General features: G+C 47.4%; 8 protein-coding genes across 8 annotated transcripts; 4 read left to right on the top strand and 4 right to left on the bottom strand.

Moving 5' to 3' along the window:
- Positions 1-1367: 1367 nt before the first annotated feature.
- LY89DRAFT_777951 (uncharacterized protein) lies at positions 1368-1958 on the top strand. Its single transcript, XM_018222173.1, has 2 exons — positions 1368-1740; positions 1792-1958. The coding sequence occupies exons 1-2, from the start codon at positions 1375-1377 to the stop codon at positions 1876-1878; spliced, it is 453 nt and encodes a 150-aa protein (XP_018075878.1). The 5' UTR covers positions 1368-1374; the 3' UTR covers positions 1879-1958.
- A 93-nt stretch (positions 1959-2051) lies between these two features.
- On the bottom strand, positions 2052-3769 carry LY89DRAFT_767517 (FAD/NAD(P)-binding domain-containing protein; the record flags this gene model as incomplete). The annotated part of the gene is made up of 4 exons (XM_018221758.1): positions 2052-3246; positions 3317-3477; positions 3569-3715; positions 3767-3769. 4 exons carry the CDS (start codon positions 3767-3769, stop codon positions 2127-2129), a joined length of 1431 nt encoding a protein of 476 aa, XP_018075877.1. The 3' UTR covers positions 2052-2126.
- Positions 3770-4412: 643 nt separating this feature from the next.
- LY89DRAFT_777949 (uncharacterized protein) lies at positions 4413-5478 on the bottom strand. The gene is made up of 3 exons (XM_018222172.1): positions 5091-5478; positions 4862-5043; positions 4413-4810 (listed from the first exon to the last, which is right to left on the bottom strand). The coding sequence occupies exons 1-3, from the start codon at positions 5297-5299 to the stop codon at positions 4563-4565; spliced, it is 639 nt and encodes a 212-aa protein (XP_018075876.1). The 5' UTR covers positions 5300-5478; the 3' UTR covers positions 4413-4562.
- LY89DRAFT_376643 (uncharacterized protein) lies at positions 5338-5768 on the bottom strand. Its single transcript, XM_018207095.1, has one exon. It carries the CDS (start codon positions 5646-5648, stop codon positions 5400-5402), a length of 249 nt encoding a protein of 82 aa, XP_018075875.1. The 5' UTR covers positions 5649-5768; the 3' UTR covers positions 5338-5399.
- Positions 5620-7539, top strand: LY89DRAFT_637304 (amino acid transporter; the record flags this gene model as incomplete). Its single annotated transcript, XM_018211524.1, has 3 exons — positions 5620-6716; positions 6766-6927; positions 6976-7539. The coding sequence occupies exons 1-3, from the start codon at positions 5889-5891 to the stop codon at positions 7537-7539; spliced, it is 1554 nt and encodes a 517-aa protein (XP_018075874.1). The 5' UTR covers positions 5620-5888.
- Positions 7540-7777: 238 nt separating this feature from the next.
- LY89DRAFT_637302 (cytochrome P450) lies at positions 7778-9703 on the bottom strand (the record flags this gene model as incomplete). Its single annotated transcript, XM_018211523.1, has 4 exons — positions 9340-9703; positions 8571-9208; positions 8251-8471; positions 7778-8138 (listed from the first exon to the last, which is right to left on the bottom strand). Exons 1-4 carry the CDS (start codon positions 9641-9643, stop codon positions 7778-7780), a joined length of 1524 nt encoding a protein of 507 aa, XP_018075873.1. The 5' UTR covers positions 9644-9703.
- A 1274-nt stretch (positions 9704-10977) lies between these two features.
- On the top strand, positions 10978-13174 carry LY89DRAFT_729037 (uncharacterized protein; the record flags this gene model as incomplete). Its single annotated transcript, XM_018219336.1, has 4 exons — positions 10978-11953; positions 11998-12412; positions 12463-12751; positions 12800-13174. 4 exons carry the CDS (start codon positions 10978-10980, stop codon positions 13172-13174), a joined length of 2055 nt encoding a protein of 684 aa, XP_018075872.1.
- Positions 13175-13879: 705 nt separating this feature from the next.
- On the top strand, positions 13880-15111 carry LY89DRAFT_376614 (uncharacterized protein). The gene is made up of 3 exons (XM_018207094.1): positions 13880-14256; positions 14336-14525; positions 14601-15111. The coding sequence occupies exons 1-3, from the start codon at positions 14089-14091 to the stop codon at positions 14804-14806; spliced, it is 564 nt and encodes a 187-aa protein (XP_018075871.1). The 5' UTR covers positions 13880-14088; the 3' UTR covers positions 14807-15111.
- Positions 15112-15400: the final 289 nt, after the last annotated feature.

The raw sequence follows: 15400 nt of genomic DNA, 5'->3' as shown, positions 1-15400 counted from the left end.
AAAAGTCCCTTGATTCTGCTGCACTTCTGCAGTCAAATTTGATGCAACACGCATGTTGACCCCCGTCATTTGTTCCCTCGGCAGCTCTGAAACCAAGTCCTCGATCATTGGAGAATGGAAGCAAGTTCCATGCGTGGCAGACACCACGCCCCCACCAGAGCGAGCCCACATGCAAGTATCAAGCTGCGAAGATTATGAGTCGAACTCGATATAGTCTTTTCTACCCCCCGCCATCTACAAAATCCCACTGTGAAGCTATTTTAGGGACATAGGGAAATGCGGGGGCAAGTGTGGGGGACGGGAAGTCGCCGTATCGGAGAGACATTTCGGAACATTAGACGCTGGAGGCTTGATCATGTGGATCGATTGAGATTGAAGATCGTGGTCCAGCTGCAATATTTTGAGCAGTTGGCTAGATTTGGAAAGACAAGTGGGCATTGTTGAGTCTCGTGGTGAGGGATTATTTTGTGGTGTGTGTTAGTTGGTGCATGTGATGATCACGACTCGGGATTCGTGGTTGCGACCTGCCTCGAGGGAACCATATATAGCACAATTATTTCTCCTTGCAAAAACTTCATTAGTGCCAGCATCTTCAGTACATCTTCCCTCCAATCTCAAGATCTTTCCAATTTATTATCAAAACAGTCTGCTCCTTCACGATACTTCTTTCTACCTCGAATCTGTAAACATGCGTTGGACTCACTGGCGTTGCGGCAACATTCTCTTTGGTGAGAAAGTAAGTCGCAGATGTTGTCTATCAAGCTTTCAGTGTGATGCTAAAGATTTTGAAGTGCAATAAAGTTCATTCGATATGGCATCGCGAGTGCTTGAACTGCGGCAAGCACCTTGATCAGAATGACGAGAAGCTTTAAATAGCTTGATGCCAATGAGGAGAGAATTTCGATGGAGAGGGAAAGATAGTGCGGGACTTCGACTTTGGTGAAACAAAATTGACTGTGATGGGTTGTATGATACTGTTCTATGCTGTTGGGGCTTCATGCGGCGCTCCTTTTCGGTCATGGAGTCATTTGATTTCGGGATTTATGGACCCTAACCCTAAATTGATCTCAAACAGAATGTTTGTCTTGAGAAAGAGAAAGAAACACGATGAAGAAGAGCGATCTGGAACATTCATTCGTGAGGGACAGTGACTGTGCTGGATAGAGTGATTCTGACATGTATCACGAAAAGTTATGAACATTCAATCAAATTGAGACGCACTTTCTAGTTTCTACACATTTTTTTCTCGTGCAAAGCTTCCAAACAGAAACACATTCCTGCGCAGCATCACGCGACCCTTTCGCCACATTCAGGAAGGATATTCCACGTTCAAGTCTCAACTTCGCCACATTCTAACCAGCATAACACTTCACCATGTCTTCCTCGAAGAATCCTTCTTCCGACCCAAACGCTATGGAGAACATCCCTCTTCAAGATAACTACGAACCACAACACCAGTACCAAGAGCCGAGCGAAGAAGTTGAGAGGCAGCTCAAAGTCGCTACTGCGTCACCTGATCTTGAACCCCAAAACACAAAGGCTCCAGCTCCGAAACGAAAGCCAGGTCCACCGCCAAGAACAGGTACTGGCGACACTCAGAGTTCGGGGAGGAAAGAAGGCGCTGTATCGAAGATTACAGGAAAGGCGAAAGGATATGGGAAGTCGTGGTGGGGTCATGTGAAGAAGGGTGAGATGCCGTGGATCCAGTGGTATTGCTGTGGTGTTGTTGATGGGCATGAGGTAAGGATACACTATCCTCGAAAGTGTGATACGGGGTCTGACAAGTGGCAGTGCGATACTATGAATAACAGGATGAGTAAGGAGTGCAAAAAGTGCAAGCACAAGGTCTGTAACAAATGTGTCAAGGCCAAGACCTGAAATTGGAAATGGTTCTCGAGGATGGTGGAGATAGTGGATGCATGAACTTGGGGAAGGAATTGTTTGCGGATTCTGGTAGCATTTAGTAATGTTGAGCATGGCTTCGTCAATGTCCCTGGTTTCAAGAGTGAATGAGGTGTCTTTGAAAGTTCGTCCCCAAGAACTGACTTTATCTCTGCAGCTAAATCCATATTGAACCGGACATGCAAGAGTTGTTTATCCTACTAGTATTTCATACATCCCTTGTATCAAAGCTTGCTCTCGATTTGCACTCCATATTCGTTCGCTTCTTCCCTCCCTTCTTCTTCTGGCAGCCACCATCTCACGATCCCATCCAGTACCTCCTTCTCAATACCCATGCCTTTTCTCCAATCACCTCTTTTCCTCCCTTTCAAATATTCATGTACAGCTCCATCGGCGTGCGCTTCAGCATCATAACCATAGACGCGCAATACCGTCTGTGGATCGCCGTAAAGGTTACTGCTTCTCGAGAATGGTCTCCCTTCTAGCTCCGCTTGCATGGCAGCATCTCTGGCACCTTGAGCCGAACCGTCAGGAAGTTGCCAGATGGCACCGTTGAGAAAAGAGACTTGTTGCTTGAAGTGAGTTTTCGGCATTCTTTCCTTCTCGTAAATCTCAAGAGCTTGAGACAGTGTGATCTGGCCAGCGATGACGGAGCGGATACACCGACCCAAAAATGCTCCATCTTCCATGGAAGTAGCAGCTCCTTGTGCCATATGATTAGTCATTGAATGTGCGGCATCACCCATCAATACTATGTTCTTTTCGTTCGAGGTCCAACTTTTCAGTGGTCCAGTGACGAGCAATGGCCAACGCTGAGCTGATGGAATCATGTCGACAATCCGCTTGATCCTCGGATCATAATCTGCATATTCATCCCTCACCTCTTTGATGTCAACATCCTCAACTGATTCGACTAATCTGTCGTTGGGGACGTGGTGAGAGAGAACCAGGTTGAAGTCTTGGCCCGCAGAAATTGGATAAGTGATGATGTATGATCGATCGCTCATCCAAACTTCCATCGTCAATTTTTCAATCAATTCCCTGGCAATTAGATCCTCTCGGATTTGGGCATATGGAACTATAGCTCGATAGGCACAGTTGGACGTAGGTGGTGTGGGTCTGATGTCAGGGAACAATGTGCGACGCACGACAGAATTCACCCCGTCAGATCCAATCAAGAGATCAAAGGTATAGGTTGAATCTGTGGAGGTCGTCACGGTGACAAGTTGGGAGGATTTGTAGGAGATCGAGGTTACGCGAGAGTTGATCAAGATTTTGGCACCATGTCTCTCCGCAACCTCCACAAGGCCTGCGTGCAGATGGGCGCGGTGGACTACCCACCATCTGTTTGAATCTTAGCTTTCTTCTCAAAGCGCAGATTAGCGGAGGTTTGAAAGACGAAAGTTTGACGAACGGGTAGCCCAAGTCCTTCTTTATATTCGGCATCATCCTTGTATATCCAACTTTCGTCCCATCTCGCTTCCTCATATTCAACTCTTCAAACTCGACGAGATTATCTCCAATTAGGTCTGCAACGCCCCATTTCATGAGAAGACGAGAAGCATTTGGCGTCATCTTTGTGCAATCAGCTGAGGTGACTTCTGAGATTCGCCAGAAGAAATTGGAACGGAATTAGTGAGGAGAGAAAGCAGATCGAATGACGAACCTGGATGCCAGCTCCTATTTCTCCAAGCTCAGCAGCAGCTTCCAACACAGTCACGGTTGCTCCTGCTCGACATAGGGCAATAGCTGCTGCAAGACCGCCAATTCCAGCCCCGCAGAGCCCAACATGAATGGATTGTTTTGGGTGTGACTGTAGTACTGTCAGATATACGACTTTGTAAATTTGGATGATAATTCTCACCATGCTTATGAACACTAATTGACTACCTGAAGAGTTGAGGCATCCGGGAGAGAGATGAGGAAGTATTTAACTAAATCATGATCGGCTTTCGCTCTTCAATTTGCGTTCATGTACCACACTATGGCAACACTAGTTTTCTTGACAGCATCGAAACATTATTCCCGGATGTTTCCAGCTATGAAGTCTTCACCTCCGTTGTGGGGAGTTGTGGATGACCACCCACTTCCCCGCAGTGACATGGTCATCGCTGTTTATGGGAATAAGCCGGAGCAATCGAAGTGAACTAAACGGCGGGAACTGTAAGACTTATGTTTGGTCATTGGTAGAATCGGATAATTGGCACCACTAGAGCCTTTGATGATGCGAAAAGAAAACTTTCTCTGTGGCGCGTGTGCGAATGCGGCATGAAGTGTGCTAAGAAGTCGCGAATTTCAGATCCGTTCCGAGAACATCAGCAAGCGGACAGTAAGCGAAAGATACAATGCAGAGGATCGAAGAGATGCCAGAGACACTACAAAGAAACATTGTAAGTACTGAAGAGAACCGAAGAGACAATACCCAGGTAGACTTGGAAGTAATTGAGCCAGACCATGTGACGAGTAGTACTTGGACGTCATTCGAGACACCTGAGCATACAGTATACCCTGGCACAGTTGTACGGCATGGCAGAAGATCCTAGTTAAAAGATAGTGGGGTCTTTTGATAGACCTGAACCGTACCTCGCGGGTATCTGTTTAAGACTTGGGTGGCAAACCAACATGTGAAGGGAACACAATGTTACATGACCCAATTCGTCCTACTGAGGCTCTCGAATCAGAGCCCATGCCTTTCCGTCTTCCCGGCTGCCTCCATACTTCGTCATATCAATCTTTTCGTCGGCAAGAATCTTGAATCCGGATTTCTGTAGCATTGGCAGCGAATTTGGTCGGGCAGCGACATATGTAGCTGCTTTGGCCTTGTCTGCAAGGTCGTTGCAATGCGCGTTGAGCATTGTTCCCAGACCTTTCCTTTGGTATTCCGGCAATACCATTGTTCCTTTTCGATCTGCAGCACATGAGATCGGGCTCGGACTTCAGTGTGGGTTGATGAACTTACGGAAGTGCTTGTCAGGGTCATAGCCATATGCTTTCGTCGATGATAGCATGCCAAAGAACTCTTTCATTAGCCCCTCGTTGATTCCTGGTGGCAGGCTTTTGCCAGCCGTGCTTGCCGATGTGGCTCTCTCTTCCTCACTGGATGGATACGGGGAAGTAAGTGTGGCATAAGCTACGATTTTGCTACAAAGATTTAGCATATTGTCAAAATACTCGAGAGTTTGATTTACCCAGTTGCAGTATCGATCACTTTGTACACTTTTCTTTCTGGCAAATGGTATTGAGCTCTGGAGTTGTTTGCAACCCATTCAACGTGGTCTTGGTGCTTCACGTTCGCCGTCAATATCTTCCAGACGTCGTCGTCGATATGGCAGGCGACATAGATTCTTGCCAAATCTTCAGCATCATCGACTGAGGCTTCATGAATGGCGAACGCCATGGTTCAACTTCACTGCGCTTGTGGGCAGATGTTCTGACCTTCGACTGCTGAATGTCTGGTGCCGGAATGCTCAGACAACAGACGACGAATCTCAGCAAGATCAAAGTAATCGAGTGCGTATCTGGGGCTTTTGCATATTTATGTCCAGGCTGCTCATTGTTTCGTATTTCGTAACGTTGTATACCGACCAAGGGTAAGCAGGAGCGGAAGAAGTGTCGCAGGCCATGCCTATCCAAGCCTGTGGGTCCGGGTGAGATTTTGAAGCATGGCTAATCAGTTCTCTTGCCAAACACCAGCACATGAGAAGTCCCTTGCCGCGATCCAAGATGAGATGCCCCAATCTACACATTCGAGATACGCGTACTGAACATTCTTCCGTCTCTGTTTCGACTCAGAAACAGGAGAGGAGATGCGATTGGGGAGTGTCAGTGCTGGAAGGATCTAAGGTTAGGGGGCGGTTGGAACCTGCCGTGGAGTGTGTGCATCATTCAATATTCAACCCCCATCCATTTTTGCACCCTTCTTCTTCTCCTCCTCCTCCAATTGACCCAGCATTTCTCTTCAGGGATGCCAACGACCAATCTTCATCATGTCTGAGAATGATACCACAAATGATAGGTCCGATAGACCTCTCCTCGAAGGCCATGAGTCGGAATATGGCACCCGAGACTCGGCCACAGCTGTAGCTCCTGCTGAAGGGACTTTCAAACGGAACCTTGGAGCCATTAATGCTTTTGCGATCGTGATCAGCATTGTCATTGGGAGCGGCGTGTTCACCTCTCCTGGATCGATTGATGCCAACGTTCCGTCTCCCGGAGCTGCCCTCATAACGTGGCTTGCCGGAGGCGTGCTTGCTTGGACAGGCGCCAGCACTCTGGCAGAGCTCGGAACGGCTATACCAGGTGAAGGAGGTGTCCAACCCTACTTGAAACTCATCTTCGGGGACATCTTTGGTTTTCTTGCAGCCTGGACATGGATCGTCGCGGTCATGCCTGCTACGCTTGCTATTCTGAGCATCGTTTTTGTTGAGAGTATCTTTTCCGCTGCGGGAGTCACTGATCAAGCCGGCAACATCGAACACAAGTTATTGTCTGTCCTTATATTGGTTATGAATGCAGCCAATGGTATCAGCACCAAAGCAAGTACTCGACTGAATAACTTCTTCGTCACAACCAAATTTGTCACGATTCTGGCAGTCGTTGTCGCGGGCATAGCTGTTGTGATTATGGGAGCTTCGAACCCGAAGAGAGATATCGGAGGACGAGACTGGCGAACGAAGCCCTGGTTTGGATTCCGGGATAGTGTGGAGCCGGACGGAAGTATCATTGAGTGGGGGAAGTTGAGTGAATGGGAGATGCTGGGACATTTCTCAGCGGCACTCTATGGTGCGCTATGGGCTTACTCTGGATGGGACAAGGTGGATCTCATGTTTGACTTCCGATTGAGAATTTACTGATGCTTTGTAGGCAATATATATCACTGCCGAACTTTCAGCTCCAGCTCGTCAACTACCACTGGCTATCAACACTGCTGTCCCCACTATAATCATCTGTTTCATAGCTGCAAATGCAGCGTACTATGTCCTTCTTCCATGGAATGTCATTTCCACTACGGATAGTGTGGTTGTGGTTTGTCAGCCTTGAATCGATCGTTGGCATAAAACTGACATTTTGCAGACAGCAATAACTCGACTCTTGGGGCCTAGCTTTGGAATCATCGCTGCAATTCTCGTTTGTCTTGTGGTTGCCGGTTCCTTACTTGGAAACTCATTTGTCGCCAGCCGTATGACAATTGCGGCCGCGAATCAAAAATGGCTACCCTCTTTTCTCGCTGTTGTTGGACGAGTTGGCACCAAGCCTCCTCAAAACATCGAAGCTGGTACCTCAAAAGGATCAGCATCCGACGCTCCCCTCAACGCCCTACTACTGTCAACCACTTTCTCCGCTGTTTATATTATGTTCGGCAACTTTCGTGCATTACTTACCTTCAATGGCCTGGGCGAGTACTCATTCTTCTTCCTAACCGTTGTTGGAGCAATCGTTCTACGGTTTCGTCAACCAGATTTGGATCGGCCTTATAAACCTCTTCTCATCATTCCGGCCACTTTCGCGATCGTAAGTGGCTTTGTCGTTGTGAGAGGTGCAGTCTTCGCTCCCATTCAGACGATAATTCTCTTCGTGCTCTGGATCATTGGGGTGGGATTTTACCAGACGAGAAGATTGTGGGCAAAGGAGGATTAACAAGGCTCCCTAACTAGTTTTCATCAAAAGGTGTTCTTTGCAGACGCTTGCGTATCAAATAATCAATAACATACCCAGGTGATCTCATTCTCGGTCGATTTCACAGTGAATCTTTTTGCGCAAAGGCCATCACTTTCACTCCTGTCAACCTAAGCTAGAACAATGGATTACAATGTTGCTACCATTCCCGATTCATAGGAAGCTACCTAGGTACGCGGGAGAGGATGGAGTATATGACTTAGTCATCTGCGTTATGCAGTCGAACAACCACGCCATTACCACTATGACTTTCGAAAGTCTCTCGATATCGGACAGGCGCGAACTCGAGGTTTTCGATGGAGTCAAATCGCTGCAGAAGTTGTATAGTCATAGATGCCACAATAGCATGGCCAAATTTGGGACCTAGACAACCGCGTTGCCCACCTCCAAACGGAGAGTATTCAGCCCCAACCTTTCGACGCTCCCAACGCTCAGGAATGAACAAGTCTGCGTCTGAGCCCCAGAATTCCGGGTGTCGTTGCATTGCGTAATTTGCAATCAAGATATGGGTTCCTTTAGGAACAAAGACTGGTTTTGTTCCATCTAGCCCACCACCTCGTCTGCGAGAAAACACCATTAGCAAGTCCCTTCTCTGGTATGGCTCAAGAGATTTAGCTTTGCGCAAAGTGGAATGCGCAAGCCTAAATGCTCGGGGGTACCCAAATCACTTACGGGAGATCAATGTCTTGGACTGCAAATCTCTCGTTCAGAGGAACGATTGCACTGATGCGATGAGCTTCCTGGATACAATGCTGAAGGTATGCACAAGAGTGAAACTTGGCTAGGTCCAACATAGTAATGGGTTCCTTGCCAAAACTTTCCAGGATTGCCATTCTCAACTTCGCAAACACCTTGGGATGCCGAGCCAAATGATAAAAAGTCCAGCCTAAGAGCTATTCCAACAGTCAGCCTTGTATCAATCCAAGCCAATGAAGTCGATCAGATGCCGAGGCAATGGAGTTACTTGAAGTGAAAGGGACTGAACAACTCACAGCGGCAGCAGGATCTCTGATAGCCATCAACAAGTTCAAGGTCTGGTTGCGAAGATCCACCCGGTTCTGAGTAGACTTAACTATCTCATCTAAGATGACGGGTTGTTCGCCACCGATGCTCGGATCCGAGTTCAAGCGCCCCTCTACAAGTTTGTCCACTTCATGGTGCAATTGAGCACACACTGATCGAAACCCGAAACTGTCCACAAGCCAGTAAAGCGAGAGGAAGTTGCATCTCTTAGCCATGAACGATTTGCCGCTGTCGAAGCACTGCTCCAGAAGAATTTTACTGCCGCCTCGTGAAGGAACAGCAGCAGCCTGTGAGTCGACAGATTTGCCCCAGACAATCTCAGAAGCGATGTCCAAAGTGAAGTGGAAGAACAAGGGAGCCAAGTCAATCTTGGTTGTCCAGCCGTCCTCTCCAATTGATATGCTTTGTAGGAGGTATTGGATATGGGTCTGGCGCACTTCTATTCGGGAGACTTTGTCGAGAGATAAATGGGACCGAACGAACGATCTGTAGTTCTTCGAAGTCGATTTGGCAGTGAATGCGCCCAGTCCAATTAATGGCATCAATGCTTGGGATCGAGCTGGTCCAATATCGAACGAAGGTGATTGATAAATGAATTTGACATTCACTGGGGCGTGTTAGCTTAGTACGTGTCTGACTAGCAAGAGCGTCCTGGAGATAGGAAGAAGGTGAGCACTGCTTCCATGATGATCGAAGCTTGTCAAGACATCAAATAGTATCTCCTCAGGAGGAGCTCACCTGGATCCCTTGTTGCTAGGATACGAAATCCCAGTATTGCCTTTCGTACGGTATGGACTCGACCAAGATCGTCGAAGCTTTTCGCGAAGAGTTGAGGCCGACATTGATCTCGATCAGCCTTGATCATGCTCCAGAGTATTGGAAGGCCAAAAAGCCATATCGACGCAGAATCGGCTACTGGTGCAGGTTGGCATCCTCTGGAAACAGCTTGTGCGTTGACTCGTCTTTGCTTCAAGAGGTAAAATGTAAGTTGGAGGGCAATCCCAGAGACAATTGCCCCCAGAACGGCTGGTAATAATGTCATTTCTGCGCGCAGCGCGTTAGCAAGCCCCCTCCTTCAACGATATCTTCAAAACATCCTTACCGTGAGAATTTTAGGGCTACTGCTAGTATGGTTGCTGATGGAAAGAACTCGATATTATGCAATAGCTGGGAATAGACCTCCGCAAGCTCTGAAGAGCTGGGAGGGAAGGAGCCCCCCACGTGATCGAAAGCTGGCAGTTAAGTTAGATTGGAAAGAACCACCCTCCTAAGTTGATTGAATTCGTATTAAATACTCCGGAGACTTTAACTGTTGAGTTAAAGAGCATCGGGGATAGAGGACCAAACTTTATCCATACCACCCAGTGCCAAATGTGACACAGTTTTTGGGTTGCACTCTGATCGGCTGGGCTAGAGGTCATCAACCGATGTCGCACTTGCCTAACCTCATCACATTTCCAATATGCTGTACGTACCTGGAGACCGGCCTAAGCATTCAGCTCGTGGTCTCAACTCTGGATGTATAGCCAATAAGACTCTCAGAGGAGGTTGACAAAAACACAGCTTCTTTCGTGAGAGCTCGCACTATTGTGGAATGAATCCATTGCACAAAATGAACAGAATTGACAGAGGCTTCATACATTGCTCTTCACATGATAGCATTCTGGTGACGCCCTCGAGCTCGGAGCAAAATACTCCAATCAATTCCCCGCAATCTCGAATATCAACAGCATAAACTTATTCTGGGCAGTTCAGACATACTGAAGCTCAATTCTCCAGTCCACGAAGGATAAACTATCTGCAAGGATCCTGATGATACCGTAAAGTTTGCAGCAGACGACGCTGATTGTCTCCAGAGCAATCGATTGGCTGTTGGGGGAAGCTGAGGATTGTAAAGCACTTCTCCAGTACTCACTGCAGCAGCGATGGAGACTCTTGCACAACCCACTCGAGATGTGCTGTGGAAAGAAAAAGAAATGGAAGATGCTTCTAACATTTCTGGATCTGACCTGCAGGTTTCACAACTTCCAGTGTTCACTGCTACTAGAATTTGAACTTTGCAACCTCCATAGCTCATCCCCACGGTCGCTATGATTGATACTCAACCAAATTCACTTTCAAATTCAAGCTGCATACAGGAATATCAGTTCCAATGAGCAGAGCAAGCTCAACAACACGACTGTTCTTCTTTCACGTACCGTCCCGCGTCGGCTCCGCCAACGAGAGGCCATCTTACAAATTGCGGGGTACCCACCCCGAAACAGCCTTTCCTTACCCCGAACCCCGACTTGGGATATCTCGTCTTCTTCTCTCACGACTTTCTCTCTTCCAATTCATACAAATACGAGCAGAGTGCGACGCATTCACCTCACAAATATGCAATCTCCGCCATCAATACTGAATCGACGTGGTGGAATTCTCGGACGCCGGAATGGCCTCCAACCAGCATGCGAGAGCTGCCGAAAAGCCAAAGTTCGTTGCGATATTGCAGCTTCGGATACGATCTGTGCCCGCTGCAAGAAACGGAAGAAGCCTGTACCATGCATATTTCTCGAAGCGCCAATGACCAAGTCGAAACGAGAGTCATCCACTGAGCAAGCTACATCACCAATTCAGACAATGAATCCGCTGTCGGTGCGATCTCCTACTCTTTCAACGAGCACTCCAAAATCAGTTCACTCCGCATTTAGTCAAAAGACGGTCGAGATATCTGGTTTCCTTGGGTCGACCAGCTACTCCGCTACGCTGCAACATCCAGAGCTTCACCCAGACGAAGGGAATATCAATGTTCAGGCAGAGAAAGTGAATCTAGATCCCCGGGACATCGCTACTGGCATTCACATTTTGAAGTACTTGCCCGACGAAAACACATGCCAAGTGTTCCTGGATCTCTATCTTCAAAATACAGTTGGCATCATTGGGCTCCCTAAACGTTCGATGAAGACTATTCTCGGGTCCATCTTCACCTTTGGCTCCTCTCTCAACTACCCCTACGATGACGAGAAATTGGCCGCTGTCTCGAGTCAAATCATTGAGAATGGCCAAGCAACCACAGATGAGCCGGATGACGCCAATGAGTGGATTGAATCCATGAGTGGCAAGACGAACTTAAGATGGGACATTATAGGAATATTGTTTGTTGCTTTCGCATACGCTATTATAGCTGCACCAGATGGAGTATATACTTTGATTGATGAACGCTTGGCGTCTAGAGATCGCAAAGTAGTTGTGAAAGAACTGAAGAAGTGCATCGAAGGCTGTATAGAACTTTCTAAAAAGCGGCTGACTCCTATGTTCGTCAATCTTCTGTACAAGAACTTGCTTCTGGAGACCATACTGGAGGGAGATGCTTGTAAGTTATTCCAATTCTTGAAAAGGAGATCTGATAAGGTTTAGGTCTTTCCGTGTGGCGTTTACATCATGACCTCGCAGCCGTCACAACAGCTATTGGTCTGCATTGTTACCAAGGGACTCCGAATGTCACGCTTCGGTCGGAGATGACGAAGAGACTGAGTGCCGCCTGCTTCTTCAACGACAAAGAGATTGCCATGTTCACTGGAAGGCCCCCAGCCCTTTCCCACCGGTACTACACGTGTCCATTACCTCTTGATCTCGACGACGATGTTCTCATGGAAGGGGGAGAGCCATTACAGCGAGCGATCGAAGCTTTGGATGAGAATGGATGGAATAGAAAAGGAGAGGTGTGTGAGGCTACAATCTCCAGAAGGAGGTTTCTATCAGCACTGATCCAAGACGAGGTTATGGAGCTCTTCATCGGAAATCCGACGCATTTCTCAATGGAACGGGTCAAGTATGTTTCTTCCATATCCTTTCTGAGATTCATCTCGCTGATGTTTACAGTGCTCTGAAAGATCGGACAGTGGACACTTTTTCTGCAGTTCCGCATTTGATTACTGCCACCAAAGAGCAGCTTAACGCCTCAGACTCGACTTATGTATTCTGGCGTCTTCTTTTTGGACGGTTGGATTATCTCCGCATCCACTTCTTCCTCGAACGATTAAGTGTGGAACGCGGGTTCGAAAGTAAACAGAAGCTCCTGGATGTGTCGAGAGAGATGGTAGATCTAACGGTCTATCTTTGGTTGCAACGAGATCGTACATTGGCTAGGCGATATGATTTTGATTATCTAGTGAGTCTCTATTCATGTGATTGAACTTAACGCTCAGCATATCATCAGATCATCTGCTATGGTATGCCGTCGACTGGAATCCTTTGTGCGGAACTCCTTCGACAAATTCGATACCCAAAGACTGTTGATGTCAAGGTGCCGTGTTCAGAAGTAGTGCGCAATCTCAACTTCATGATCGGTTTTCTGGAATGGATCGCGCCTGAAGCTGGAAATTACAAGCTTTGCCAGCACATGGCCCAAATTATCAAACGTGTCTTGGAGAAGGTTTTCGAACCTGCACCAGTAGAAGAAGCCTTGATCAGCGATCGGCAATTGGAAAGTTTTGATGCTAATCTCTGGGGTATTGACGGGGTTGATGACTTCGACTGGCTGAACAGTGTTGATTGGGGTCGCAGGCCATTTCCAGACGTGCCAGCTGCTTGACAGATCCCTAAGCTATGCATACAGAGATCTTGATTGCGCCTCACGAAGAGATAGCAATGCACACTGGAAATCAGCAAGTGTGTCTGGAAATATTGCTAGAAGCTCGTGGTCCCGCCCCCGTCTCAGCCACCAGTGCAGCCGAGCCATGCTCCCCCTCAAGATATGGGCTATTGGAAGGTTGTGTAGAGTGCCAAGTCCATTGGTCTTGCTTCCAAATGTAGGAGGCTGTCCCTGGCTACTACATAGAGGCATCCAGCTTGGTCCAGACCCGCCGATCTTCTGAAGGCGGCTCGTGTTGATGCACCTTGCGTTGTTGTTGTTCGGTCCAAAATCTGGAAGCCGCCAATAGTCGAGATATAATAATCCAGATACAGCTGTATTAGCTCCGTGCCAATCAATAGCCCACGCGATTGGAACGGCCACGGCGGATTCATAAACATGTCTGATATTGAGATGGCGAATTTCAGTTCGGGGTAAGTACCAGATTCTCTGTACCCAAATTTCCATACCTCATGCTCATCTTCAACAGTCCCGGAAAAGTTACAAACGAATATTGATCACCTTCGAAATGGCCACAGATCGAGTTATCGAACTTTCCTTAGGGCCCCTGCTCATGCCCTTTTTTGTGGGGAGAGGAAATCCTCCAGGCTGCCTTTCCCAATTATATCGCATCATGAACCCCACCAACGCGACTTGCAACACCGAGTAGGCGGGCTTGCATATTGTTTCACTTCTGTGCCACCACACATAGCTGAAATTCGACAAGTCATTAATGCCAACCTCTGGGTTTCTCGGCCTATTTCCGTGAGCTGGCGTCCGTTTCGCGTCGCATTATTTAGTTTGTCACGTCCTCCCACGCTTTAATCTCCCAATCTCCCAAACCTTCCCATCACTTTCCGACTCGATCAATCACGATGGGTACAAGAGGGCTTCTGGGCGTCGTCATAGACGGCCAGCGCTATGCAACCTACAACCATTTCGACTCCTACCCCGAAGGACTAGGAAAAGGGATCATGGAATTCCTTTTGAGTCTCGAGCCCAAGGACTGGGCAAAGATGGCAGAAATGGTCAGAGAAATTGAGGTGTGTAATCACCTTCTTTCTTTCCCTGACCCTGATATATGTTGAAGGACAAAGCAGAAGCTAACATTATTCAACGCAGTGGGTTGACGAAGACTCCAAGGCTCCCTTGGAGCTGCAGGAGAAATACATCAACTTGGACTTCGCTGATGAGACGCTGAATGATGGAAGTGATGGAAGGAGCGACTGGTATTGGATGCTTCGAAAAATGCAAGGAAGTAATGCTCTTCCTGAAATCTTGAGCGGCAATCTTAAGCATATGATCCAGAATGGTAGGGTTTCTCACATATCCCGCTTCATCTTGTTGAAGACTTGCAGACTTATTGTTTCTGACATTCTTCGCGCAGTCAAATTCCTCAAAGATGGACTCTTTTGCGAGTGGGCCTATTTTGTTGATTTCGAGAAGAAAACCATTGAAATCTGGGCTCATGGTCAATTCTTGGAGAAGATATCGCTGGAAGGCGTGAATGAAGAGGGTTTGGAACAGTGTTTGGAAAGGATGGAAGAATTGGGTGAAGATTCGTATGACAAGTACCAGCAGAAGACGAGATGAATATTGAAGCAAAGAATGTTGTCGGGGCAGCCATGAATAGAAGAGTGCAGGTACAGGAAATCATTTGAATGGAATCATGAGGAAGGTGATGAGCGGTCAGTGAAGTCACCGCGTTCTCGCAATGGGCCAGTTATTGCACGGTGAATTAAGAGCACCAGAAGACGATTTCGTTACGAACTCCTTCTCGCAACACGCCTCTAAACTCATTGCCCTTATCAATGAGTATGGAACCACAATATCCATCGCCGCCAATTTTCTGCTTCTCACAAACTAGCCTCATCGATCTCTAAAAGCCTCAAAATTTACCATCCCCAAGACTGATTTTCTCCCAAGTCCCTAATCTCAACAATCATTATCAACCAGCAGCCACTCCATCATCGCCTTAATTCAAGCCTGAGCATTTTCGAGTTCAGGAATTGCAGATAACAAACGCTGAGGATAACAAGCGTTGAGGATAGCAGGGCTTGAGGGGTATAGAGGACTACATGATTTGAGGATGAGGAGGCTTGATGCTCGAGGAACATGGGGATCACGACACAGTATAAAGACTGAGCAAATGTGATCATCGATTCTTGCATTTGTCCCTAGATAACA

Source organism: Mollisia scopiformis (assembly GCF_001500285.1).
Source record: "Mollisia scopiformis unplaced genomic scaffold LY89scaffold_4, whole genome shotgun sequence".
Taxonomy (NCBI): Eukaryota; Fungi; Ascomycota; class Leotiomycetes; order Helotiales; family Mollisiaceae; genus Mollisia; species Mollisia scopiformis.
Note: the sequence above shows the minus strand (reverse complement) of the source record. Positions and strands in the feature narration are given on the sequence as shown.

Coding starts and splice junctions, on each gene's coding strand:
- LY89DRAFT_777951 (XM_018222173.1), top strand. CDS start 1,375: ATGTCTTCCTCGAAGAATCCTTCTTCCGACCCAAACGCTATGGAGAAC. Junction 1,741..1,791: donor GTGTTGTTGATGGGCATGAG/GTAAGGATACAC, acceptor GACAAGTGGCAG/TGCGATACTATGAATAACAG.
- LY89DRAFT_777949 (XM_018222172.1), bottom strand. CDS start 5,299: ATGGCGTTCGCCATTCATGAAGCCTCAGTCGATGATGCTGAAGATTTG. Junction 5,044..5,090: donor GTGATCGATACTGCAACTGG/GTAAATCAAACT, acceptor AAATCTTTGTAG/CAAAATCGTAGCTTATGCCA. Junction 4,811..4,861: donor TGACCCTGACAAGCACTTCC/GTAAGTTCATCA, acceptor CATGTGCTGCAG/ATCGAAAAGGAACAATGGTA.
- LY89DRAFT_376614 (XM_018207094.1), top strand. CDS start 14,089: ATGGGTACAAGAGGGCTTCTGGGCGTCGTCATAGACGGCCAGCGCTAT. Junction 14,257..14,335: donor AAATGGTCAGAGAAATTGAG/GTGTGTAATCAC, acceptor TATTCAACGCAG/TGGGTTGACGAAGACTCCAA. Junction 14,526..14,600: donor TAAGCATATGATCCAGAATG/GTAGGGTTTCTC, acceptor TTCTTCGCGCAG/TCAAATTCCTCAAAGATGGA.
- LY89DRAFT_376643 (XM_018207095.1), bottom strand. CDS start 5,648: ATGTGTAGATTGGGGCATCTCATCTTGGATCGCGGCAAGGGACTTCTC.